The sequence below is a fragment of the Rhipicephalus microplus genome, chromosome 8, assembly GCF_043290135.1.
Source record: "Rhipicephalus microplus isolate Deutch F79 chromosome 8, USDA_Rmic, whole genome shotgun sequence".
Taxonomy (NCBI): Eukaryota; Metazoa; Arthropoda; class Arachnida; order Ixodida; family Ixodidae; genus Rhipicephalus; species Rhipicephalus microplus.
The window spans coordinates 34,377,257-34,404,982 of record NC_134707.1 but is presented as its reverse complement, the minus strand read 5'-3'; the positions used below and the strand labels follow the sequence as shown (position 1 = coordinate 34,404,982).

The window sequence follows — 27,726 nt, the reverse complement described above, 5'->3', positions numbered from 1 at the left end:
TGCAGTGCTTGTAACGTATCCCAAGTCACTGTCGCAAGCAGACATTTAAATGTGTTTGTTTGCTTAAATGTGTTGTTTGTTTGTTTAAATGTGTTCGTCAATGTGCCTGTCTTGCCAATAGTCACATTCTAAGAAGTCACCAGAAAGGATGATTTGGCAGTGTGGTTAGGTGAATTATGTTATTTATGGGACAAATGGGGCAAGGTGTTGCTGTGCTCAGCTGTACAAGTGTCGTGGGTATGTAGGGTATTTATTACTATGAATAAAGTTGACACAACACAGTCTACATTGTTTCTCTTCTGTCTTCTACAACTTGTGGATAGGCAGTTGCTCCGAATAGCCCACCATTATTGTAACAATGTGGTCTGTAACACTGCCAGCATTTGTGGCATACTACCATAACATTCCTTTACGTGGTCTTCCCGCTGCTTCCTCGCATATCTTCTTCAGATGCGGTGACTACGTATGTGTATGCAGCTTGTGCTAGTTGAGTCAACTTGTGACTAAAAAAAAGGAAAAGATACATTTTTATGAGATGAATTCAACCTTCCGCATAGTCCATATGACTCGACTTGGCCTCAGTGCGCAGCAAGTGAGCTTGCCGAGACCCGGAACAACTGCTGGCGACCACTGGCAGCGGAAGGGACTTGTTTGCTTGTGCATTTGTTTGTGTAGTGTGCAATGCACTCTCCTCCACCGTCATCAACCACAGTGTAAAGTACACATTACGACTTACAGATGTGTAGTGAGGACCTTGGTCTTCAGCAGAATTGCATAGTGGCTGCTTCCCTTCTTCATAAAAATTATAGTGGGTGTATTGTGGATACCTTGCATAGGCTGAGCCATGGTCATACAGTGGGCAACAATGGGCATACAGTGTGCAACTTCCGTGTGCTGTGCCGGAGCACACAACGTACACTGGGCAAACCTAGACCTGCGGGGTCTCGATTTGGCGAGCGCCATGTCACGCTCTTGGAGTGAATGGACACAGTAGACACGGTCAGAACAAACCCAATGATACACATTTATTTAACTACTTTATAATGAGGATCTCATCAGCCAAATTATTATAACATCAATCGTGACCAACATGCTAAGACATCCTTACACAATATTACCATACACTCCAGTATATGACAAACACAATAACATGACAAACAGAATAACACAGCCAAGGCGGTGTCGCCAATGCTTGACTTAACACGAGGGCCCCCGAAGGGCAGTCCGCGGTGCCACGCACCATGGACCCACGCTAGAGACAACCGTTCGCGGCAACCACCACGCGCACAAGATACTCGCTCAACTCTCACCCGCCACCGAGGCTTGCCTTCCTCCAGGTGTCACCACCGGCGCTACACCATGATGATGATAGTGGTGACCAACGCGAACACAACGCCACCTACCACCCGGTGGTTGTAACCCGAAGTGCGGCTTTTGGGCGAGACATGTGCGCCACGCAGCGCAAACAACGTTACAGGGAGTGTCAGCACCCTCCATAGACCCCAAGATGCTTTGCCCGTAAAGCTTTACGATCGGCTTGGGGCCGTCCGGAGAGCCTGCGATGCGGTTTTCAGACTTAGCCTGCACTTCCCAACATGGGAGAAGCCCACTGCGCTCAAGTCGCGTCTCTCACAGCTATTAATGAAGCTTCATCATCATCGTCCCGGGCTGTCCATCGGCCGTGCTGCCCCATAACATCTTCCATTCTAGCGGTCACCCATATGACTCACGCTCGCCGTACCGAATGTGCAAGTGGCGCTAAATTAAAGTTATTCATCCATCTATCGTCATCATCCACTCGACACATGACCTGATCCTCATGACTTGAGTGGGTGTGCGCCTGTAATCCCATTGGCATCATCATCACTACCCGCATTGGTAAACTGCCATAATACCGGCGGCGGGCTCAGCGTCGCGAAATTATGGATTCCGGCAGTGAAGGTCCCGAGAGTCCAAGAGTTTCTCCTCCGGACGCCGCCGCCGTAGAAATTGTGAACGCCTGGCAGGCGGCCGACGACACTTCGCCGTCGGCTAGCCTCGCGGACATAGAAATCGACGTCACGTCAACCGTCATTCGGCCCTCGCCGCGGCAGTCGACACAGGCGACGTCTCCTGTTTCGCCGTCGAACACCATGAAGCTGCAGAGTAGCGAGGGACACGTCTTCGAGGTGGATCTGCAGACGGCCATGGTGTCCGGAACGCTGCGAACCATGATGGAAGGTGCGTATTCTCGTTCTTTCAAATGTATTGGTCTTTCGCAATTTCAAACCCGCCGCGCTTACGGTAAGGAGGCGCTTCGTAAGCGAAGAACGGTTCAAAAAGACAATGTGGTTTCGCACGCTACATTGAAATTCCCGCAGCAAAAGCCGTGACGTCATACATTTTGACGGCGTCTACGTTCCTAATGAAGAATGAGGTACACTGAGGGATCCAAAGAATAATACAAAGTGCCATCACATTCCGTTTAGCCAATAAGACGAAAATATAATGTACTGGAATTTTGTTGCAAAACTTAGCAGTTTAAACTAACTTATTGTTTCTGCTCAGTGTCCGTATAGAGCAACAAAAGTACGGAATTTGCATTTGTGATAAAGTGGACTGGCTGGTAATTGAGCTTACACGTTAACTATCATGATAAGCTGCTCAAAATGCTGGCATAGACGAAGAAAAAGCCATAGAATTACATAATAATACAGTGGAGGGAGCTTGTACTCTAATGTCTGTGGCAAAGCGATCGAATGAGTTCAGCAAGCTCGCGAGGTTCAGAACGGGTCATTTTTTTATACGATACAAAACCCAGAACACAACAATAAGCAAAAGGGCATTTCGAAAACTGCAAACACAAAAACTACAATTTTCATGGCGGCTGGACGATTGCGGCGCCACAGGTCCTTTTAGTAAATATTGCATGAAATTATAAAAAAGACATTTTATATCACATAACTGCAGGTGCTGACCTCATACCAGTGGTATACACGTCCGTTAATTAACTTGTTGGTTCATCAAAACGATTTCACAGAGCACGCATTAAACAAAGAAACTAAGACAAATCTGTTGAATAATTTACCACGCTGTCCTAACGCTGTCATGCGCAAGAAGCAGATTATATTGGTTCACAAGGCAGCTGCGAGATCTCTCAACTATTTAGACTCGAACTTACGCTAATTTAACTTACGGCATATCACGTAGTTACTTTCACGTATGAAAACTCTTAAGTTAGGGTCGGTTAACTTCACTGCTGCTAATTTCATGTACGCTCAGCATCACATACGATAATGAACGCTAACATCTAATTTTTGAATATTTCGAGCACTTCAACATTAATGCGACGCCACGGATTTCAACGTTCTTGTTATTTGACCAACATTTTTCTGACAATATTTTTCTTAAACTTACTACACTAAGGGTCTGTTTTCATTTGAACACGGTGTGATTAATTTTCATTGATAAATATTTGAGACCCCTGCTGACAATGACGTCACGGCGCGAGACGGCGTGAAAACTTCGCTTTGGCATTGCCACTTATCCTTTCACAGCAAAAGCCGGTCACCCGAAGTACAAGGGTTTGATCACGGCCGCGGCAGTCACATTTCGTTGAAGGTGAAATGTCAGAGGCGTCGTCAGTGAACGTTACAAAATAAGATGGTCGAAACTTCCGAAGCACTCCACTACGGTGTCTGTCATATTCATATGGTGGTCCTGGGACGTAACGCCCAAAGATTGTAACAAACGAAATAACTTCTTTTTTGTGTATGTTTTTTTTTTCTTTCGTTTGCTTTACACTCATACTATCTGAATACGTGCCATAGATGTTTTCCTAACGTGGACGTTCGGCGTTAAACTGAATGTCCGATGGATATCTGTGGTCTGCGGAGTACGGCTATCCTTGGCGAAACAAGGGCGTTAGCTATTATTGGCTAAATACGACCGAATTGTCGGAAACGTTGCAAACTTCGGCAATAGGTTGCGGTCCTCTTGACTACTGAACTGAAATGTAGCTAATAGAAGATGAACTATGGGAGTTCTTACTTCGCGTGTTTCCACGGAAAAGTCTGAAAAAAAAAGCACTGCAACAAAAACATCATTTTCAAAGGGAAAACTTCTTGTCCATAAAGGAAGGCTTTAATCGCGAATGTGGGGAAAACACCGTCAATAGAAGCCTAGATTTGAATGCCTCACATATTTGTCAAATGATTTCCAAAGAACAATAGTATAGCTTTTGTTTTCACTGTGTTGTATATATGTAAAAAATAATTCTAAAGTATTAAGCAGTTAAGCCTAAGCAGCCTCGCACTACCCAACATGTTGATAGCTAGCTGTTTCTTTTGTTTACGCACCAGCCGCTATAGTGTATCCTACGGGTGAAGACACTCTCGGTGACAAGTACGCGAGTTTTCATTGACATAGAACAGTTTCCTGTCGTTTAATTTGCTTAAGAAGTCATGTCCACGGGTTTATCAGATTGCAGTTTATCAGTGTGACTGTATACGTCACACTTTTCTTCTCGTTTTTCCTTCTCCTGATTTTCATGTCACTTGCTTTAAAAAGACTAGCAACAAACCACCAGGGCTCTTTTTTGGTTGGAGCAGCCATAGCGACCGTAACTGTCTGCTTCTTTTAGATACACAAAACATGGCGTCACCGTAATGGCCCGAACCTCCACTCTTTCCATTAACAGCCGAAATGGCGGAGATAGCGCAAATAGCGAAGAGGTTGTAACACCAAGGGTAAAAGTCGCAAGAGACTCTGTGATCCAGAGAACAGTTTTATCTCAGGTGCGAAGCAGCTTATAGTTTCGGCTTGTCGGCACCTGTTGTCGTCACGGCCCACCATAAACAGGTATACGACACAAAAGTGGGTTCCCACTGCTCGCCACTGGTCCACTAAATATGCAGAAGGCAAGTTGGTCAAACAAATAGTTGAGGACATTAGTGAGGCTGGAACCCTTCCCTAAACAACGCAGTTTTCCGAAAACATTGGTGGAGTGGAAACACCCTTTTCTACGTACCTGATCTCAGGCTTGGCACCGCTACTGTCTCATCAAAGAAACCTCATTCAAAACATCGCACTCTCCAACCCTCCGCATCGTTTGAAGTTAGCGAAGTTGAAACGTCCGTTTCTGCATGTTTCAACTGCTCATGCATACACAGATATCGGCAAACTGAACGCGGACGACGACGAAGTGGTGCCTCTGGTGAACGTAAACACGGCGACGCTGAAGAAGGTTCTGCAGTGGTCCACCTACCACAAGAATGACTGGTTCCTGCTGGCCGAAGATGACCCGGCCATTGGGGCACGACAGCCGCTGTCCTCGTGGGACTCCGAGTTCTTCAACGTGGACCAGGCCACGCTTTTCGAGATCATCATGGTAATTAAGGCAGTGTTTAACCTTAAAAGCACGTAAGTTTGGCCAGTTTGTATACATGATACAACATAATTACATGGAGTCCAAGAACTGGTTTATACAAAAAAGATGGAACGCAGAGGCGTATCCAGAAATTTTCACCAGATATAGGAGGAGGGGCGTCTAACCCCCATCGATGTAAATGCATGTCTATGTATGTGTGCATAAAGGACCCCCGTGGAGTGGGCGATGGTAAAAGTGCCGCCCACCGCTGCGACCGACTATGGTTCGACCATGGTTGCTGGCGACTGACCGTAGTCGCTGGAGCCACAGGATGTGCAACACTGCCCCCCCCCCCCTCCAGTTCAAAACATTTTCAACTTCGCATGTGTGTGTATACACGTGCACATGCAACCAAGTGCACGCATAAACACAGTTAAAACATGCTTACACTCTTTATCGGGTCCCGCTTACAATGTTAGATTTAGCCAGGAAGGCGGACATTTTTCGTCTGATTTCTTGGATATAGCCAGCATTCAGCCAGGACCTCGTTAAGAGTGGTATGCAGCCCAGATAAATTTCGTGCTGTAGCCTTACGCGTTGTGTTGGCGAAGGGGAGCTCCAATAGTTGTTTGGTTTTGCGTACTCTGCCACCTTCGTCTTCGAGATTCGTAGGAGTGCGCTGCCCGTGTCAAAGGTCATGTAAGGATACAGTGGTCCTTTGTGATAGTTTCATTTGGAATAAAGCTTAGGAAGCTTATGGGAACACTGAGTGCCTACAATGCGTCGCAACGGCTCAGATTGTAACACGGCTTCACAGGCCGCGGACTACTTGGACATCAAGGGTCTCATGAACTCGGCCTGCCGGACCGTGGCCAACATGATCCGAGCCAAGACTACCGAGGAGATGAGGAAGCGCCTCTGCATGAGAAACAACTTCACGGCCTCCGAGGAGGAGATGGTGAGCACTTACCACTGTATTCACAAAAGCTCCTCGACTCGGCTTCCACCCTTCACTTGATGGATGGATGGATGCTATGAGCGTCCCCTTTATAACGGGGTGGTGACAAGTATGCCACCAGGCTCGACAAAAAAAAAACTTTTTTCTTTTTTTTTATGTTGGCCTAATGCCTCTACTTCGATAAATTCTATCTTAATGAAAAAAGGGTAAATTTTCAGCTTAAGTTCTCTGCCATTTACGGCACACTGTCCATATTTTATTTTTCCAATATTTATTTTTGTCCTTTCTCTCTAATTTTCTGCCACCAATACTCTAACCGTCTCTTACTTATTTCAATCGCGGGTGTGTTCAGCTTTCCATTGTTGTCCCTAAAACCCAAGGCTTCCTGTAGGTTCGTGCCCAAACGTACACCTGGGTGGATATCTCCACATTCAATCAGAACATGCTCCGCCGTTTCCTTATCTTTCCCGCAGCATGTGCATTGTTCTTCTTCTTTACTGAATCTTGCTTCATAACTACGCGTTCTAAGGCAACCCGATCTCGCTTCAAACAGTAAAGCGCTTCCCCTTGAATTATCGTAAAATGCCTCCCTCCTTATTTCATTTTTGCCCTTTCGGTAGTTACTCAAAGCCGGTTTTTTCTCCATAGCTGCCATCCAGTAAATCCTCTCCGCCTCCCTGACTTTTCCCTTAACGCTCTTTGTTGACATATGGCTCACAATACCAGCCGTATATTTACTAGTGAGTCTTCTAGTTCTTTTTCTCCACTGTGTGTCCACGCTCTTCCTATACAAATAACGGAACACCTTCTCTGCCCATCTACTCTCCTTCATATTTCTTAGCCTTTCTTCGAACCTTATTTTGCTCTGCGCTTCCCTCGCCTCAAAACCTGCCCACCCCATATCGCCCTTTACAGCCTCGTTTGTCGTCTTCCCGTGAGCACCCAACGCGAGGCGTCCCACAGTCCTTTGATTTACATCCATTCCCGATTGCACCTCTGCCCTCATGCACACCACTGAGTTCCCAAAAGTAAGCCCTGGAACCATTACACCCTTCCACAGACCTCGAAGCACCTCATACCTATTGTATCCCCACAACGCTCTGTGCTTCATTATTGCCGCATTCCTCTTTCCTTTTGCTGCCGAGGCTTTTTCCTGTACCTCCATGTATCTATCACTCTCATTTACCCATACTCCAAGGTACTTGTATTCACTTACCCTCGGTATTTCTTGGCCTTGTATGGACACCGTCTGATCACAGGGATCATTGAATACCATCAAACCACACTTCGTTACACTGAATCCTAGTCCAAGAGCTTCACCTTCCCTTCCGCATATATTCGCCAGCTGCTGTATATCATCTCGACTGTCCGCAAATAAGACGATATCGTCCGCATAAAATAAACCTGGAAGCTTCTGCTCAATCATCATGCCGCCCTGTTTGTGTGACAGATTAAAACCAATGTTGCTACCTTCTAGCGCTTTTTCCATACTCACCATGTGCAGCATGAATAACAGTGGGGACAAAGGACATCCCTGTCTCAGACCCCTGCTAACCTCAACGTTCTCTTTGCTACGCATTCCTTCCCACTCTATGCAAACTGTATTTTCTCGGTATATCTCCCTCAAAAGCTGTATACAGTCGTCGCCCATGCCCATTCCTTTCAATATATCCCACAAAATTTCCTGATTAACGTTGTCGTATGCCCCAGTGATGTCTAGAAAAGCCACGTACAAGGGCCTATTCTCTATTTTAGATATTTCTATACACTGAGTGAGAACAAACAGGTTATCGTCTAACCGCCTGTCGACTCGAAATCCGTTCTGAAGTTCTCCCAAAATATCGTTATGTTCGGCCCATGTTTCTATTTTCATTTTTACTGCTTGCATCGCCAACCTGTATAGTACCGATGTAATGGTTAGTGGTCTATACGAGCGAATCTTGTCCTTTTCTCCCTTGCCTTTATAGATTAAGTTCATTCTACTTTGTCGCCAACTGTCCGGTATTTGTCCGTCCTTTAAGCTTTTTTCTACTGCTTTTAACAATGCTTCTTTAGTGTTATGTCCTAGTTCGTTAATGAGGCTAACGGGAATCCCATCTAAACCCGCGGCAGTGCGCTTTGGAATTTTTCCTTCGGCCTTTTTCCAGTTGAAATTATCTAGTACTAGCTCTTCCTCTGTTGCTTTCTCCGCCACACTTTTACTCACTGGGGAGATCCCCTGGACGCTCTTTTGAAACGAATCGGCTGTTACCTTTTGGATGTAACCTAGCGCTTCGTACCCTTCCAATTGATTTCCTCCTTCATCTAGAATATGTTGTTGCGTTGTGACAGACTTCCTACCTAGCGCCTTTATGTGGCTTTCAGCGCCACCGCTCGGCTGAAAATTACGCTGCGCTACTCAAGAATCTCAGCAGATTATCGCCGATATGCAGTGACTTGCCGTACCTAGAGATGGCGCTCTCATCGGCTTTCTCAAGTGAAGGTGAAGCGTCGAGTAAAGGGGATGATCTGGAATACGGGGCTTAGCCACATAACACGCAGTGCCCACGTGCGCATGGCGAATGGGTTGCCATGGAAGCTGCACGCGGTGCAGCAGTAGCAGCAGCCCTTGCGGCGAGTCCTCATTTGGCGTAATGTGCGTACGCGCTCATCAATTAGGATGAGCACGTACGCTCATCCTAATTGGGGGGGGGGGGGGGTAGCTACGCACTAGTAGTACCGAGACCGAGGAAACCACATAACTGATGGCCTTCCCCCCCTCCAACATCTACACTTCTCTTTTACAGCTATACAAAGCTATGCCATGCTGCCCTCTCTCCCCTTCTTCATTTCTTTCTCATCCTTACCAAGGTCTTAACCCTCACTTTCCTTTCGCATCCCTTATACACATGCTTGCCATGTGTCTACCCTCCTATTTTTTCTCTCCTCCTCAACCTCACATCACTCTTCCTCGCCGTCACAACTCTTTCCCATCCTCCTGCTGTATGCACTAGGCCTGGTTCGACTTTGTGAGCAGATGCTTGGCACGTACGTACTTTCAGTGGCTTATACCCACCCGAGATTGTGCCAACGCCACATTGTTTTTTGCCAATTTTCAAAGTTGCGCGGTCACAGGGATACGTACTTCTCTCCCGCAGCCTTGCTGTAGATGCAGTTTTGTTACGTACGCCCAACTAAAAGTACGTCTATTCTGAAAATAACGTACATACGCAAAAGCACAGGACCGGATTAACTGGCGGGACATGGGAGAGGCCTTTGTCCTGCAGTGGACGTAGTCAGGCTGATGATGATGGTGATGATGATGATGATGCAAAAGCTCCGGCTACGTTTACTTTATGTGCATGCACAGTGAGCAGCACGCTACACAATCTTCTTGAATTCGCTGTTTTTCGCTGAACTAAACCTCTTCGTGGTTAAGTTAAAACGCGATAAACAATAATCTATTTGTTATGTATAATGCACATTCGATTCAGGAGCTCGTGACCAGCACCCAAGAATATAAAAGTCTAGACCGGTTACTCTCCTCGAGAAGTTACGTATATTTTGGGTTTGGAACTTGCTTCTTCATTGAACTGCGACTTCTTTTCTTTCGTGCAGGTCAAACGAGAGACTAAGTGGTTCGACTAAACGTGTGGCGTTCCCAATGCTTAGACGCAAGAGTGCAAGGATTCTGCGCTGTCCTGACCATGAAGATCGGTCACTTTCATGTGGCATCTGTCACCGTTTCTTAAAGTGGACATTTCGTGATGTCACGTTTGTGAAAAGCATTAGGGGCACATACCTTTGTCGTTCATCAGTATAAATTCATTGGCAGTATAAATGTCCTGGCAAAAGAAGCAGCTTTTTTTTTGTTGCTTTATTCGGAGTAAGACCATTCAAAGATAGTTCCCGCGGTCACATGCACATACAGTCGGCGAATTAAACTAACTTTTGTGCGCAGCGGCCACTTTTCTGTCTCTTAGCGCCTTACTACGGGACGAAGCTATAGAAAATTTCTTCGTGGACATGTGCTTCGTGGCCATACACTTTTGCCTAATTCAACTGAAAGCTAATTCAGTCGTACGGCAGAGATAGAGAAAGAACTGGCACTCATGCACAATAGCTAAAAATTTGGCCAACTGTACAAGTAATATGCAGTTGGAGTTAGCCGTATGGTGGCTGGGAAGGGTCGGGAATTTATGTTTCTGTCAGCCATGCTTGACGATGATGGAATTCCGTCTCCAGAGGAAAAAAGAGCTGAGCATGAGGTAGACGGACCAAAGGAAGGAGGGCACAAAAATGGCGGTGGCACCAACGCTGATCGGCGCGAAGCACAAGAGCGTCGCACCGGAGAACCCAGCTAACAGCATGGAGTCCACGAAGGCCTTGAAAGAGACAAAGATAAGAATCAATCGGTATAGATAGACATTTTACGAACAAGCATGACCTTACGCGACAGAAAAGAATAAGGCGCCATTATATTCAATATCCACAAGCATAACTTCCGAGACTGCACGTGATCTCGAAGGTGACGCTACTTAGTTTTACCTGAAAAAGTGTTTTTTTTTTTGGGGGGGGGGGCGTTCGAGATTACTGCTTACAATACAGAGTCCAGCAAGGCCTTGCACGAAAAGACAGAATGAAAAGTGGTGGATACTAAGTCATGTAAAGGTAAAAACTGCGCAAAATATATGTTATGAACCAAGAAACACGAGCGCTGACCAACAGCTATTGCTTCAATGCAACAAAACTGTTTTGTTGCTTCGACACAATGAACGATCTCTCATGTGCCTATAGGTGCACTCTCAAAATTCTAATTGTGGACTAACGATAAGACGATAGTTATAGCGCGAGAACAGAACGACGACACAGAGACAAAAAGGACACGAAGTTCCTCTTGTCTCTGTGTCATCGTTCTGTTCTCACGCTATAACTATCGTCATGTCATGCCAACTAGCCCAAGCTGCCACACTTTTATGTCAACTAACATTTTCCACATATTCCATCGTGACGAATGGCTTGAAATTGCACTTGACTTATTAGTCCGCCCCTCCTCTCTTTATATTGCATTGAAGCAATAAAACGTCAGTTCTTAGCGTTCGTCCTGTATGTTTCTTTGTTCGTCTCGTCTATTTCGCGCTGTTTTTAACTTTTACAACGTGTTACAAACTAGCCCGATAAAAAACATTTATAAGGTGTAATATGGGAAAGCATTCGCCCCCCCCCCCCCTTTTTCTCCTCTTAGGTGATTCGGGAAGCGGCTCTTAAGAATGCTGTGTGTACACCTTTGACAATTGATTGATTGATATGTGGGGTTTAACGTCCCAAAACCACCATATGATTATGAGAGACGCCGTAGTGGAGGGCTCCGGAAATTTCGACCACCTGGGGTTCTTTAACGTGCACCCAAATCTGAGCACACGGGCCTACACCATTTCCGCCTCCATCGGAAATGCAACCGCCGCAGCCGGGATTCAAACCCGCAACCTGCGGGTCAGCAGCCGAGTACCTTAGCCACTAGACCACCGCGGCGGGGTACACCTTTGACAACGCTATCATAGCAGGTTTAGACGGTGTCGTATACCAGTCCAAGCTTGCGGTGTCCGAAGAGCAACGGTACCCAGCACCAGGCGAGAGCCAGCTGCGTGCCGTACAGTTGCAGCGCGAGTCTGGAGGAGCCGTGGAAGCCCTGCTGCGCGTACACCATGTACGAGGAGAGCCCCATCGAGGCGTAGCACGCGTTGAACACTGGGAAGAAGAGCCACTGGCGGGGACACCACACCGGTTTGCGAAGGTTCTGCGAGTGAAACAAACGAGTTCGAGGTGCAGTAATGCACTGGGTAGTTCTTGTAAGGGGCAAAAATTAAAAAAAAAAGCCGTGTATATATGCGCTTCGCTGCAAATGTCGTAAAAAGAAGATAGTCTTCTGCCGGTCATAATACATGGATCCTGGACTCATCCGCGTGAGATATGACGCTGCTTGAGATAGGGACGCCTCCTGGTGCGGCGTGAAGAAACACGAACTTGTGCAGAACTCAGAACTACTGCCAGAGGGCAGCACCATATCGTTGGAAGAGAGCCTTTTCTTTTGCATAGCGTCGCATTTCAAGCGCAACATAAAACGCATTAGTATCTTTATACTTACGTATCTGCGTATTTCCTAGTAAAGGGAAACACAACCTATTACTTACCTATAGGTGTTGGGCCTCAAATATGCGTAATATTTGCTTTTTTATCGACAATGTTGACAAGTATGAACGCATGCGGCCACCAGTTCAGGTTGGCTGGGCATTCAGCAAGGACTTAAACGTTGGCCGGCTGGCTGAATCGCCTGACAAACAGATATAAAGACAAACTGCAATTTCTGCATTCAAGTATTCCAAGAAGGACTGCTGTCATTAACAAAAATTGGGCCGTGATACACTAGTGGTGCAAAGACTGCATTATTTAATATTAAGAAATGTTCTCCAACTATTTCAGCATTAAGAAAAAAAGTAAAAAAAGAATGTTTTCTCGGAAAATACTTCACTTTGTTCTGAAAGCTATATAATAATAATAATAATAATAATAATAATAATAATAATAATAATAATAATAATAATAATAATAATAATAATAATAATAATAATAATAATAATAATAATAATAATAATAATAATAATAATAATAATAATAATAATGTTATTATTATTATTATTTTCATTTATACGTTCGTAGTATCATCAAAATGTATATGTTAAATTATTGAAGAAGAGTGTATCTATGTATATATATTAAATATGCTTCGTTTTATGTTTGTTTCATGTTTCATGCATGTATCATGTTTTGTGAAAACTGCAATTAAACTTCAAACTTCAAGACTGAGAGAGCTGTTGAGCTAGTGACATTTCCCTCCCCTTTTTCTTTCACCTTACCTTTCCTTCCTCCCCTCCCCTTGCTATACTATGCAATACAAGAGTGCGCTATAATTTATCCTCTTAATTTTTTATTTTCCTCCTCGGCACCATCGCTTTCATTTCCGACCTCTAGTTCAGGTGAGCCCGCAACTGCCTCCAGATGTCGCCCCAAAGAGCAAAAAAAAAATAAAATAACTTCATCTCCCGCTAAAGAGAACCATGTGTAGATGCGAAGCAGCGGCCACAAACGCTTATACTGACTGTGGCATAATCATAGCGGCGTTGCGCAGGAGAGAAACCTGCGCAGGCGCAAAGCACGCAGTGGCGGACTGGTGTTTCCTTCTGGAACATGCCAATCGCCGTTAATGGGGCGATGAGGGACAGAAGACCCGAACTGGACACAGAGACCCGCAGACTGCTTTTAATTACCGCTCTCGCTGCGAGTCTTGGTCGTTCAGCAACGTACAGGAGAAATCTCCCACCGGCAAAACCTTGGAGGTGAAGATCCAGTGCATATATATACAGGGTGGCAAGTGAACAATTGTGCACTACGAGCAATCCGTTTTTTAAACCAAGAAACTCGCTAGCTCATGCTGCCTGTGTCAGCGTTGCTAGAAGAGAGGGGGAGAGCGTAGGAGAGGAGAGGGGAGGACGCGCATGCGCATTGAAGCGCGGACAGTACAAGATTGGGCGAGCTTGGAAGATGCTTCGCATCAACAACCGGCTTCTCAGGCGGTCTACAAAGACATGACTATGGCTGTACTTATTTTGCACAATGCAGTGGGCGTAGAGAGGGGGAAGCTTAGAAGATGCGAGAGAGGGGGAAGGGGACGCGCTGGTGCTGCTGATACTGATGATGACGACCTAATTTTCACTTAGTAGTTATTACGTTAGTCTTAGCAGAGCCCCCCTATCACGTCATGGTGATAGGCACGGGAACTTCTAAGTGGGGTCGCTAGCCCCATTTTATTCTCGCGAATTTCTTTCGCATACCAATATTGTTCTCGTGGCAAGATCGAACATTCTGGCATTTTGAACTAGTGCGTTATTAATACGAGAAAAAAAACATTTTTTTCTACTTTTAGTGTCCCTCTAATAAGCATGCTACTGAGGGATAGCTTCTGAAGCATTGACTGGTAATTTTAAGTATGAAACAAACTGTGTAACGTAAATTTCGTACAATGCTCTAAAAAGGCATACGCCCCCACGGAACGAAGTGATACAAGTAAACTGAAACACCCAGAGCCCTAAAATCCAGGCGCTGCATACAAGAACCTCGACCAGCGCCGATCGTGATGGCTCCCGTCCTCTCAATCAAAGAGTTTACGGTGCGTAACCACACTACTGCGCTGCCAGGCTTCTCCCGCCCATCGCGTAACCAGGAAGGCTTGACGAAAAACACGTGCGCTGTGCCGCCACGGGATGCAAGGCTAATAAAACGAACACTTTACAGCGACCACGCAGAAGGCAATGGCGGCGTTGATGTGACGTATGCGTCCCGTCAGAATTGTCTGCACCTTTAACAGAGTTATATACGTACACACCCGCAAACGCACCGGATGAAGCTGCGTTATACGGGGTCCATTACCCGTGGCGCCGCACGCGCCGTGTCCATTGTTCTGCCGCCAGGAGGCGCACTCATCACGTCGTGCCTGCATACGAACTCCGTGGCCGGGCACGTTCCGCGAACCGGTCTCGGAGTATTCTTCAGTCTTACGTTGCACGTATATAGTGTGGCATGTTTACTAAGATATCGACGATTTTGCGAAATGAACGCGGGTGCCTCCACCTTGGTTTGTTAAACGACTGTTTGCTTATTTTTTCTGTATCGCGTCGTTAATGAATACGGTCATGAAACGTCGATTTCACTAATGGAACCATTTTCATGAGCATGCGCATGTAGTATCACTCTTGGTTTACTTGTTTAATATGCGATGTGGCAATGTTAGCTGGCCAATATTGCGGCAACGAAACCCAGCCGTACAATAGTCTGTAGGATCTGTCCGAAATTACCATTGAAAACTTTTAAATACTGATTAGTTTATTAAATACTCGTTTGTTTGTTCGTTCACCTTGTGGAGATTGCGGAAGATGGCATATTGAACGCAGCCATAGAAATATAGCCTCATTCATTCCTTCAGCGCAATAAAATTGCCAACTTATAGCACGCATACTAGGAATAAACTGTATAACAGGGTATTTCGAAAGTTATGGTACTCCTGTACATGTGTATGTAGGGTAGGGGTGCCAGACCCGTAGCCAGGAATGTTTTTGACAGGGGGTGGGTGGGGGGGGCGACTTTTTGAAGGTCTTGACAATTTGAAAAAAACACAAGGAATCGTTTAAATATATAAGTAAAACAACCCTTCTTAATTTCTGGGTGAGGGCGGAACGTGCTCCTAGGGCACACTCTTGGATACAGGCCTGAGGAGTACACCATACAGCAGCAGTGACGGCTGAAATTTAGCCAGGTTTTTTGGAATATTATACCGCAGAAACCAATCAGGAAGAGAAAAAAAAAAAGGTCTCACCATTTATTTTTCAAGAAAAGTACCAAGCGTAGCGGCCAGTTTACTAAAATATAGAACTACACGGCATTCCAAAATTTATACCAGCTTTGTTCTGGTTGTTTATTTTCACGGGTACTCAAAAAGAGGAAGGAGTGATGATTGCGGTAATCCCTCGACATTCGTGTTACCGAAAACTCGAAAGCTGCTTTAAGATTCGAGGTTTGAGGCAGCAGTTAATTATATCATATATTCATAGGACTATAGATGTATTATCAATATTAATGATTCACTTAAATATGATGCCCTTATTAACCTTCGTGATGCCCTCAAATGTACACTTCTTTCCGTAAAGAGGTAGTGAGGTAAATTTGATTATATCCATCTGATGACTTGTTCCAGGCGTGCAAAATGCTGGCGGAATTCACCTATACATTTCATTAAAAAAATTAATTACACTGGACGCTGTGGGATTACGTCATATTGCCGAATTTTGTGATGTTACCTTAAACCAGTCAGAGGGGCCGTATAATTCCGCTGAGCCAATCAGAGTTAGGAAACGGAGGACATTGACATGCCCGAATTCGACCTTGTCCAGAATGCAATGCGCAACTCCCCCTAACTATTGATAGTTTCCACGGGACATCATGAACGCACAGCTTTTGCTACGACATGGTGGCTTAGATGTCAAGGCATTACAATTACGTTGCTATTAATCTGATTCGGTGTGATAATGCCGTTACTGGACCGTCATTGGGCAAGTGTACATGAATAGCGAAGAAACAAGCATGCGATGTCCTGGTAACACTAGCGTGACGTCACAGAAGTTCGCGTCTCACCACGTTGGTGGTCCAAGGTGGCCGTTTCAGTGATGTCACTGCAAGCTATTTACAGATGACGCCCATCAGCAACAGTAATGCGTAACCATGGCTACGCCACAAGATCGAGAAGCCTTCATGAAATTAACGTCACCAGGCCCCTAGTCAGGCGGACGTATAGCAAGGGCCCAGCCCAGAGTCGAGGGAAAAAAATTTTCCAATGACTCTAGCTCAGCCTTTTGCCTTCAAAGAAGTGGATGGAGGAGGCTGTTTGAACGAGGACGAATAAAAATAGGTGGTTCTCAAGGCTTTTAACAAGTGCCCTCGCCCCCCCCCCTCCCCTGAAAAAAATTCATGGATACGGAACTGAACGTCACTGTTGACACACTCCGGATCACTTGACGTGGTGCCACCATCGAAGCTGTCATTGTGCAGTACAGCCCAGCACAATATTCCGAACATCATCTCTATCAGTTAATCTCCTGAAACACAGCGCAAGCGGCGCGCTGCAACACAGCGGAAGCAGCGCGCTGCACAAAGGAACGGCACTCGCTGACGTTACGCGCAAGCAATCCTTGAAATCAGAATTTCGCGAGCGAACACCAGTCCATGACGTCACGAAGCTGAGTGAAGCCAAGACAAGATTTAGTCTGATCCACGTACTACTGATACCGTTCCGGTCGTGCACTGCAAATCACCCGGTCTTCGACAGAGCGGATGTGTAGACATTGCAGCCGCCAAGTGAGTCATCCACGGTACTTTCATTAATTTCAAGAGTTTTTTTGAAATGTTTAGTTCTTAAAGCTTTATTTACAAATAGCGACATGAGATACCGGTGTTCCGTGGTTTTGTGGTTTTAGTGCGCGGCAACTGCATGGCACGCCAGCTTCGGTGTGCACCATACGTGAATGTGTGGTTCGATCTTGGAAGAAAAAACAAAAATTCCTGCAGCCCAACCAGATATTTGGCTTTGGTCATCAGCTTTGGTCACCAGATCAGCTTTGGCCATCGTACCTCGTACCAGTGACGCTGCTCTCTGCGAAGGTAGCGATAAGAAAAGGCACCGCCGACGCTTGGAATCAGCGTGATGCCCACCGGCACGCCGTACTTTCTCAGCTGCGAAAACGAAAGGATTCCGAGATAAGCCGCGATAAGACCCGACGTCCTTTTACAGCGGAGCCGTAACATAATATGGCTAGGCTCTGACGTATCGCATTCACACAGGTAAAAAACGTGCAGAAAAAACCGTTGATTTATATAACTAAATTCTTCATTGTTTAATTGACATTTGACTCGAATCCTTCTGTAACTCACTGTGTGCTACCTTTTTTTACTTGATATGGCCTCTACTGAAACTTGCATGGTATGACAGCTCGGCGAACTCACTCATGAAGCGACTCACTTGGACTCACTCAGATTCAGATCGGGCCGTGAGTCTGAGTCTGAGCGAGTCCGGGTGAGTGATATTATGGTGAGTTTGAGCTCGAGTGACTCCAGTTGAAGGAAATTTTCCAGAGTATAAGTCTGGCTCGGTAAAGTGTTGGTGAGTCCGAGTGCGAGTAAGCCCTAAGTTCAAGGTATATTTCATCAGTGAGTCTTAGTGATCTCTATAATTTTCGCCGACCTATGGTCGTATCTCTTTAAATGTTTTAATCTTATATGCATATTCGTGCTGGGAAGGTCGTATTCATGCTGTCAACGTATGGAACCAAGTAAAGATGTTAATAGCAGCATCAGCCCTGAAGACCACGCAGAGTTTTATTTAACTATGTTTCACAATGCCCTAAAATGCTCCAAAAGAGGTACATAGGGGAACGGATCCAGGAATGAAACAATGTATGTTTACGGTCCGAGAAAAAATATATACAAAATAACGAGAGCAAGCTATGTCGTTCACGAATACAGTGTGTTACCACACTGTGTTCACACTTTGTCTCGTGAACACAGTGTGAACACACCGTTCACGAGATGCGTGGTAACGAACCAGCTTAACAACCTAATAACAAGCAAGGTGGACCGCAAAGGCGACACTGCAAACCGCTAAACGCCACCGATAAAAACACCGTCGAAACTCCCCGCGATGCTCTGCATCACTTTTTGTTGCCCTTCGGGTAGATGGTGGGGTTTCTTTAGAAGCGAAGCAGCTTACTGTGGGGAGCTAAATGTGGCGTGTGTAACCACTCTTACTTGACTTCGCTCTCCACCCCGTATGTTCTGGAGGGCACTGGAGTTCAAGCTTGTCTGGATTATGTATATAATAAAGTTTTCTACTACTACTACTACTACTACTACTACTACTACTACTACTACTACTACTACTACTACTACTACTACTACTACAATCTTACTACTCATGTGCTACAGCTGGCCCAAGCACTGCCTGAACGTGCTCACGCGCTAGCGCATCACGGCCTGTGTAAAGGGCAGGGTAAGACACTGTGGCCTTTGCCCCTTACACTGCCTCAGCAATTATGTGTTGACGCCGGGGAACGAGATCTCGTAGACGCGCGTTGAACAAACGCGTTGTATCCTATGCAGAACGCGCTGGCAAGCGCTAGCGCGTTCGGGTCTGCGTAAGTAGCTGTGTTAGAGGCTGTCGCCTCTCCCCTTACACTCTCTCAGCAATCCCATGATGGCGTCGGGAATCGAGATTCTGCAGACGCGCGATGAACCCACGTGCTACCGCGTGGCGTGGCAGTGAATCCGCGTGGCGTGCTCCAATAAGCATAGAGTTTCCTAAAATAACTAGATGAGACACTGGCGCTCCGATCTTTCAGTGACCATGGGAATTACGGGTATGACAAAGATTTGTCTCGTCTTCGTGCTTGCAGGTGGCGAATTGCACTTGCTTTGTTTATTGCTGTGTTTTGTTGTTGTTGTTTTTTTCGAAGGAAAGAACAAACCGTTTATCACTTCGTAACCCTATTTGAAGTGGTAAGCCTAAACGATTAAGGTGGTGAAGCGTAACCGCCGAACATTAACCGATTGCTGTTTCGTGACAAAGCAGCTTCAAACCACGCTAAGCCAGAACGAACGTAAAGTACGAAGACTAGACAAATTCATGACATACCTATAATTCTCATGCTCGCTGAAGCGCTATGCGTTGCAGCTCCCATAGACAGGGCCCGAGTTCCCTCTAGTGTATATTTAGGAAAGTATGCCAACCAGAGTTGAGAATGAGGTAACAGCAACAGGAATTACAGTGAATTCATGGTGTGCTCCACTTGCATTGCAAGTACGTGTTAACATCGGGCAAGGTGCCCGTGACGAATAGGCCTTAGAACTTTAGGTCGGCCCAAGTGCTGTTTCAAATGGGTTTCCTTTAGTCGGAGATGGTGTAAGTTTTTACTGCAGTTGAATAAGAACCAACTTTTTGCATTGATGTTCTCTAATAGCATGGGCAGTCCTGTATCATACAGGGTGGTTCAGTGTGGTAAGGAAATCATACATAATTTATGATAACCAAAAAACTGTGTGTCGGAACTGAATCTCGTAGCTGCTTCGTGTAACGTCTGCAGTGACGTCATACCCTAGCCCTCGATATTGTAGTCTCAGTGAACACAGTGCAGGCACAAGCAAAAAAAGCAATGAAACCAAAACGCCCAAAGGCAATCATTTCACTGAACGGAAAATGGCAAATACTCTAATTATCCTAACTGCAGTGACAATTTTTTTGCTAATCAGTTAGCAGCCCACGTAGTAATTTACAAAGTGTAGACGGTGATTTCACAAGGGATATCGGGACATGCATGGGGCTGAAGTCGATTCGCTGGTACGCCCCATCGCGGTCATGTTTGCTGGTTCTAACAGTTCACCATTTTTGACAAGTGGCCATGAGTTCATGGGAACGCTGTGAAACCTCATACGTTCAATCAACAAATGTCACGATGTAGTGGCTTACCTGGCCGCAATGTTGCTTCAACTTATGAAATAAAATAAGGATGGATTGACTGAAGCCGCGATTTATTTTCTATAAATAAGCAGGATAAACTCGCGCGTGAAAATTTGGGCTATGAAACTAATTAAACACTGTGCAACTACTCCTAATGAGTGCGCTGCGTTTATCTTGGCCATTTCGTGCAACATGAAACGTTATTCAATGTTTCTGTTTATGGTCTAACCCTTCGCATGTTGCGCTGGAAGGCGATTGCCAAATCATTTGTGCGCAGACTGTTGTAACAAGCTGTTGTAGTGAATGTTGCCCACCTGTGCAAAGATGCACTCGCTGCCGCACCCTTCGACGCTCTTGGGAGCTGGCACCGTTGGCGAGGAATGATGGGACTCGTGCGGCTCCAGTCTGGGTGCGTCCACGATTCCGAACTTCATTTTGAAATGGGGCGGGTCCACGTCGACAAGTCCTCCCGGTTACTGCGGACGCCTCAGCGTGGGTGGGGCTGCTGGCGGGTGAATCTGAGACACGTGTGTCGAGTAAAAGATTACGGTGAGAGCTTTGGACAGTGACGCACAAATGCATCCTGGGATGACCTTCAGGAGTGCATCTAACGGGGCTGGACATGGGATTGTGAACGAACGACAGCACTCCGTTTGTTGTTAGCTCACCGCCTTTACGTCCACAGCCATTTGTTCCAATCTTCATCGTGTGATGACGTCCTCATGAGCAAATACTACTGAACTCAAGGCACTGCCCCTAAACTACACCCTACGATCTGAGTTCAATCGGGGAGTTGGAGGTGTGCCTAAGTCTGCAGCAAACATGTAGCCGGGAGAATTTTCTACAGACCACGCATGTGACTGGTGATGAGTAACAGATATGTTGGGGTATGGTGCAGCGAGATAGAGGTACCGGTAAAATACTGCATGTGGAATAGCACACAGACCACCGGCTTATGAAGGCTTACTTCACGCGACGAACGACTTTTAAGAGCCTGCCCATGCTTAGTAAAAAACAAACAAACAAATAAACAAAGAGATATTAGTTACAATTAGAAAAGAGGAAACCGGGCCGGGCAATAGCCCGTGAAATATGCAAGGCTAGATCCACCGGCTACCTTCAACATCCTAATCGTAATGCCATAGTGAGAATTTTCCGAAATGGTGCAGTAATAACGGAGTTATACGTGCTCGACGACACAAAAGAGCCCTTTAATCGTTTCGCTCTTTTCTTCGCTTATCTGTCTGCCTCTCCTCCTGGCAGGGTATACCTCCTCGTTTTGCAAGGAGGACGAACAGGCAGTGCATGCATCTGCGAGTGGACAAAAAGTTGTTGGCGAGCAAATGACATGTTGACGACAATACAAAGGTTGAAGGGATGGGAAATGCCGAAAGGCACATAGAGGAGAAGAGATGGGTATGGGGTCATTTAGAGATGAAGTATCAAACGCGGGACATTCATATTAGTTTCGTAGCTTGTATGGGACATGGTACAACACTTCTCGATTCAGGACAGTCTTGCGGGGCGCAGGACGTGTGGACACCTCAGCTAAACTGAGATGTTGCAAAGCAGGAGTGACATTGAAGTCTGCTTGAGAACATCGAGGTGTTTCATACATATGACAAGCATTCAGCAAGCGTACGAGTGCGATGGTGTGCTTACGTTGTAGCGCCCTGCGGGGATCCCTCCTTGCTCGTAGTTTTGCGGTGGTAGTTGGCCGGTTCTGCTGGTGCCATCATGGTAATGATGGCCACAAATTTTGCCGTTGGTTTGACGCCTATCCCGCCATGGCTCTTCCGATTCTTCTTCCTCGTCTGCGATGATTTGACGAGTGGGCGAATGTTACGAATGTGTCTCTTGGAGATGCTCCTTGATTATTGCCACTCAGCCTATTCTTAATTTCTCTTTCTCTGTCACTTATTTTTTATAATTCTTTTTTTCAGTGTCGACCCCTACGGCCTCCAAACCTCTTGTTGTGACTTAGCGACAAATTTTTAGGATACCTAATCTCAAATATGCCGAATTTCTACACATGCATTACAACGAAATTCGATACACTATTCTACCTAAGACATATGGGCGCTGCCATCTTGCGCTGTTAAAGCAATGTTTTCTTGTTTTTTTATATTGTGATGTGAATTAATAAGGCCATGAAACATCGCATGTACCAACCAAAACATTTTCATTCATATTCGTCTTTGTCTTCGTTTCATTGTTAAAGATGCAAAACACAAACTTTAACCGCCCAATATGGTAGCACTGAAACCCATCTGTAAGATAGTCTATAGGGGAGAAAAAATGTTGATATTCACATTCAGTGTCACCAGCTGGTGATATCAAGTCAGTGTGTAGCATGTCAGATGTACGGAAAAGTTGTGTTCACTGTGAAGGCTTCCAAAAATTATATTCTAGAGCACTCCTTGCGGGTAGTAAACCCGCGATGCTCAAACGTGCATTACCACTGTTTATCACTCGGTTAGTCCCGATGGTTCATTAAAACCTTTGTGAATTGTTGGCTACGTATGTCAAGAAAACTGATGCTGACGATAATTAAGATGATGATGATGATCTTTGGATGATTTGTATCAACCCACTAAGGGGAATAGGCGGATCATGCAGGCTAGATTTAATACCTTAACACCTGTTTGCCGCCCTCGAGTTTCTTTCGGTTTCAGTGAATCAGTGCCACCCGTGGGGCTTACCCAATTTCCTCGGCACATGCGCTCTAGGAGTTTTCGCGTGCAAAGGACGGACAAATTTCGGCCTAACCATTGCAACTCGGCGCCCCCACCCCAAATGGGATGGTGCCCTACGCAGTCCGGATTTCAAAGCAGCTATGAGCAATTCAACGCGCCTGTGACGTGGCGGAAAGGGTAGGCCTTCTGTGCCAAAGTGGAAGCTGGCGACCACACGCCGGATCATGCCTCGATAGCCTTCCATAATGTTATCCCATTCCATTACAACTTTCCTGTTAACCCCCTATTAAAAATGAAATGCTCGGTTTTCATCGACCATGACAAATATATGGCCGCGAGGCAAGTCTTAGTGGCAGACAAGAAATTAATTTTAACATCCTCGGGTTCATCAGCGAGGAACTGAATTTCAAGCAAATGGGTGTTTTCGGCATTTCGAACAATCGGAATGAGGCCGGCATGACTGGGCAATCGAACCCGTGTTGTAGAGATTAGCACTGCGACACCTCAGCGACTGACCTCCTCTCGAAATCTGGTCTTTGTTACTCTTGAAAACTGCTGGTAAATAATAGTGATCTACTGGATTTCAAGAAAAGGTATAAGCACTTGAGGGGAAGACAGAAAATTAGGTGGGCAGATGAGAACACAATTTTTTTTGGAAGCAACGTTACCACAATAAGCGTAGGACACGGTTCATTGGAGAAACGTGGGAGATGCGATTGCCCTGCAGTGAGATTAGTCATGCTGATGATGACGACAACTTCAATCACCAAGATTCCGCGGAGAATCAGTCACGATTAATACTATAACACTCGATTCGCAACAACGCGTCTCCGGTTTCATCCCGAGAGGCCTGAGTGGCTTCGGTGTCGAACCACATTGCGGGAAGCGTGAAGCTGTCGCTTCCCGAAATAGGATGACTATGCAGCTAGACCCATGAAGAAAGGGAGAACAAAGGAGCGTAAAACAGTGCCCCGACAATGGAGTGAAGTGTCTCAATAAGACTGGATTAGCCAGGCCCCCTTCTCTGACAGGCTGCATCGCTTGTTCGTTCACTGAACCGTGGACGACACTCTTGTTATAACAACAAAAAAGGCAACTCCTTTTGACACGCTGCTTTATGAAAACCGTCGCGAAGGGAACAGGAAAGAAACGTATATATATACGGAAGTCTAGGCGCCTAAAAAAAGCAAGGAAACCACAGACTTGTCATGTCCGTTTTCTAACTCGCCTCACGAGAACCTGTTCGGTCCGTGAGATTAGCAGGATCTGTGATGTCAAACGGTTGTGAGACAAAAAAGTCAGACCGCAGACCGGAACGGAAGAAGGGCTGACGCAATAGCTACGAACGGGGACCGAAAAATAGGCGCATGATCGTCGACAATGGCCCGATAAACGGCGTTTTGCGGTTCGTTTGTGGCGTCCTTTTAACTCCCCCTTCTCCCCTTTTTTCTTACGGAATCGCCGTGAAGGAAAAATGGAGCTTACGGGCTTTCACGGGGTCGCAGTCTTACAAACTACGGTCGGCTTTGGGTTTCACTTAGAAGTGTCACTGATCCTTTTGCTCGAGAGAATTTATTGAAACTTTTGGAAGGCGTGAACTCGGGAAAGTAAACGTTTGGCTTTTTGTTCGAGGCGAAGTGTCTGGCGGAAAAGGATACACGTTTCCGGTTAAGAAATGTGACCCGCAAACCGAGAGAGTTCCGCCATGTTGCAAGATGGTGTTACTGACCATTAGGCTCCCATTGTTACTCTGTCTTTTGTGTAGCAAACATCGGTGGTAATGCGTAATGCATTGGGTTTTGCAAAATGAACGTTCCCGAAACTGCCACCTTAGTACCACTACATGCACGCTGCAGACCTTCTTCGTGAGTAGCAAGCATTGGTGCTAGAAACTTTTTCCTATAATTTGGAAGTACACGCCTCGGTGGAACAGTGTACAGGGTGCTTGGTTGCTGGTCGAAAGGTCGCGGTTTCGATCCCGGCTGTGGCAGTCGCACTTTGATCGACGTGAAATGGTACAGGCCCGTCTACTGTGCGATGTCGGCGTACAGTTTAGAACACCAGATGGTCAAAATTTCCGGAGCCCTCTACTACGGCGTCTCTCGTAATCATATCGTGGTTTAGAGAGTTGAAACGCCAGATAATAATTAAAAGATTAAAAATATGCATGATTACCCGGCTGTAATGAACGTATAATGGACTGCTGGGGCAAGTAGGATATATGTCCGTGTTTAGAGTAGGTTATTCATTCTCTCAGTAAGTTCTTCTTTGTTATACAAATATCTGTGCTATCTGTTGGGCGCCCATTGTTACATTATAGGGGTGGTTTGTACAATAAATCTCGGAGTTGAGGCGTTCTCTGTAAGGGGGGTAATTAGAATAGCTGAAGGGGTTTAACTGAAGTAACGTAGAAGAATAAAAATGGGGTGGACCACATTCGCATGCATTTACAAATCATGAATTGCAGACTGCCACTATCTCTCAAGAGGAAGGTATATAGCAGCATCATTTTACCGGTACTTAGCTACGAAGCAGAAACACAGAGGATTACTCCCCCCTACAATAATGCCCACTTGGGTGATGTAGGTTGCACTAATAAGTAGACAAAGAAGGTTCAATTTAGGTTGAGGACGACGCAGCGAACAATGCAAAGGAAAAATGATAGGTGTAACCACAAGGGACAAGAAGAACGCAGAGTGTATGCGAGAACAAACGGGAGTTATGGATATCATAGTAGAAATTGAGAAGAAGAAATGGACACGGGTTGGGCACGTAGCACGAAGGCAAGGTAACCGCTGGTCATTAAGGATCACAGACTGTATTTCAAGAGAAGGCGAGCGGGTGAAGAGGAGACAGAAAGTTAGGTGGGCAGGCGAGATTAGGAAGTTCGCCAGTGTAAAGTGACAGTAGCAAGCACAGAACCAGTTGACTGGCGGAACATGGGAAAGGCCTTTGTTCTGCAGTGATGATGATGATGACGTAAGTAGGAAGGGGTGCGCACTGAAAGGGCAGCTTTGAAGGTGCGTGGCCGCCTGTTTCCAATTAGCGCTGTAACGACCACTCCTGTACCAACTTTTTTTTTTCTCCTTGTACCAACGTTAATCTCCTGTCTCGTCCCACATCGATGGTTAGACGGGACAGCATATTAACACCGTCTCGCCAGTGGTGAAGGGTGGGCCGGGACAGGGGTTAATCCCCTCTTCCTCCCCTCCTCGCGCGAAGAAAACTGTGGACTTTAAATAAAGTTTATTGATTCATTTGACTGTAACCCATGCTTGGACCAACACTGTGCTATCGCTCTACGGCTTGCGACTCTGCAACGTTGTGTCCTCATTGCGAGGGTTTATCGCCAAGCATATGAAGAATGAATACAAGCTAAAGCAGTGCTTATAATCAGACTTAGCGCAGGAACTTCGGCAAGGCTTCTCCAAAGTAGTCCATTACGCAAGGTTTTTTTATTCGTCCGGCTTTGCTTAGAAATGATGAGTTACATCGGCCATGTGTCACATCGGCCATACAGAGAGCATCGGAAGCAGCTGTCCGTGATATGTTGGCAATGGGGCCGCTAAATATACTTTATGCGCAAGACTGGTAAGACACCTAGACACGTCTGTGCTTTTACGAAGTAACGCCACCTTTGATGAAGCTTCACTGTGTTCTGTAAACAAGGTGTAATTGACAATTCAGATGTCAGTGTCGTTCCTACAGAAGAAGAAAACTACGTGATAAAGTGCACTAAGTGGTGCCTTGCTAGCCCGGCGTAGACGCGTTTGATTCGAAGTAGCACAATAGAAGGGGGGGGGGGGGGGACGACGTTAAACTGAAGTGCTGCTTAATGTAAGCAACTCATTTCGGACTAACGGTGAAATAACAGCCAAATCAACCTTTCAGGGCTTCTGAAGTTAGTGTTGACGTGAGACCGGTAGACCATAGGTGGTCAAACCGCTCTTACATAGCTCAACTTTAACATATACAACAATAATTGTTGGTGCCGACCTTCTTAGTGACCCGCTAGGTGTCACTGAGTGTTTGTCTTAAAACGCTCTGGTATGTACAGCGTATGATCGAAGATTTTATGCGGACAGTCACTCTATTTTGTGTCCAAATAACCGGAAAGATTAGATGGAAAGGGTGAAATATAAACACAGCACGTGTACATAATTATTGACATTCACAGTGCAGGGTGCCACTTTTGCTCGTATTTCGTTAACAGCGCTACGCTTAACTTATAAGGTGTCTCAATTCTTGTACGGCCTCTAAGTAGCCAGCTTTGAACCACGTAACAGTCTACACTTAAGTCTCACCTGTATAAATTTATTTTTATTTATTTAATACATACTGCAGACCATGGTTAGGTCCAAGCAGGGGGGCACAAGAAGATAAAATGCAAAAATACAAACAATACAAGCAAACAAGGCACTTATACAGGGGGTAATTCATTCCACTCTTGTATCGTACGCGGAAAAAAAGAGTACTTGAAGGTGTCAGTAGCAGCAAAATATGGGGCGAAAGCATTCGGGTTGTGGTGCCTAGTAGGTCTTGTTTGTAACGGTGACAAGAACGGAGATGGGTCAATGGGCAGTGCACCTTTACTTAGTGAAGAGAGGAAATCAAGACGGAAGCACTTTCTCCT

General features: G+C 45.7%; 2 protein-coding genes across 2 annotated transcripts; one reads left to right on the top strand and one right to left on the bottom strand.

The window, feature by feature from the left end:
• Nucleotides 1–1,083: 1,083 nt before the first annotated feature.
• LOC119165316 (S-phase kinase-associated protein 1) lies at nt 1,084–10,141 on the top strand. The gene is made up of 4 exons (XM_037417497.2): nt 1,084–2,220; nt 5,151–5,368; nt 6,165–6,305; nt 9,903–10,141. Exons 1-4 carry the CDS (start codon nt 1,923–1,925, stop codon nt 9,930–9,932), a joined length of 687 nt encoding a protein of 228 aa, XP_037273394.2. The 5' UTR covers nt 1,084–1,922; the 3' UTR covers nt 9,933–10,141.
• On the bottom strand, nt 10,139–22,244 carry LOC119165315 (translocator protein). Its single transcript, XM_075871507.1, has 5 exons — nt 22,060–22,244; nt 20,712–20,915; nt 17,520–17,621; nt 11,869–12,081; nt 10,139–10,669 (listed from the first exon to the last, which is right to left on the bottom strand). Exons 2-5 carry the CDS (start codon nt 20,829–20,831, stop codon nt 10,493–10,495), a joined length of 612 nt encoding a protein of 203 aa, XP_075727622.1. The 5' UTR covers nt 20,832–20,915; nt 22,060–22,244; the 3' UTR covers nt 10,139–10,492.
• Nucleotides 22,245–27,726: the final 5,482 nt, after the last annotated feature.

Bases quoted from the DNA above. Each gene is read 5' to 3' on its own strand.
- LOC119165316 (XM_037417497.2), top strand. From the start codon at position 1,923: ATGGATTCCGGCAGTGAAGGTCCCGAGAGTCCAAGAGTTTCTCCTCCG. The intron at 2,221-5,150 runs GTGCGTATTCTC...ATGCATACACAG, and splicing joins GCTGCGAACCATGATGGAAG to ATATCGGCAAACTGAACGCG. The intron at 6,306-9,902 runs GTGAGCACTTAC...TCTTTCGTGCAG, and splicing joins CGGCCTCCGAGGAGGAGATG to GTCAAACGAGAGACTAAGTG.
- LOC119165315 (XM_075871507.1), bottom strand. From the start codon at position 20,831: ATGAAGTTCGGAATCGTGGACGCACCCAGACTGGAGCCGCACGAGTCC. The intron at 17,622-20,711 runs GTGGGCAACATT...TCGTTTTCGCAG, and splicing joins GCGAGTGCATCTTTGCACAG to CTGAGAAAGTACGGCGTGCC. The intron at 12,082-17,519 runs GTACGATGGCCA...TTTCACTCGCAG, and splicing joins AGCAGCGTCACTGGTACGAG to AACCTTCGCAAACCGGTGTG.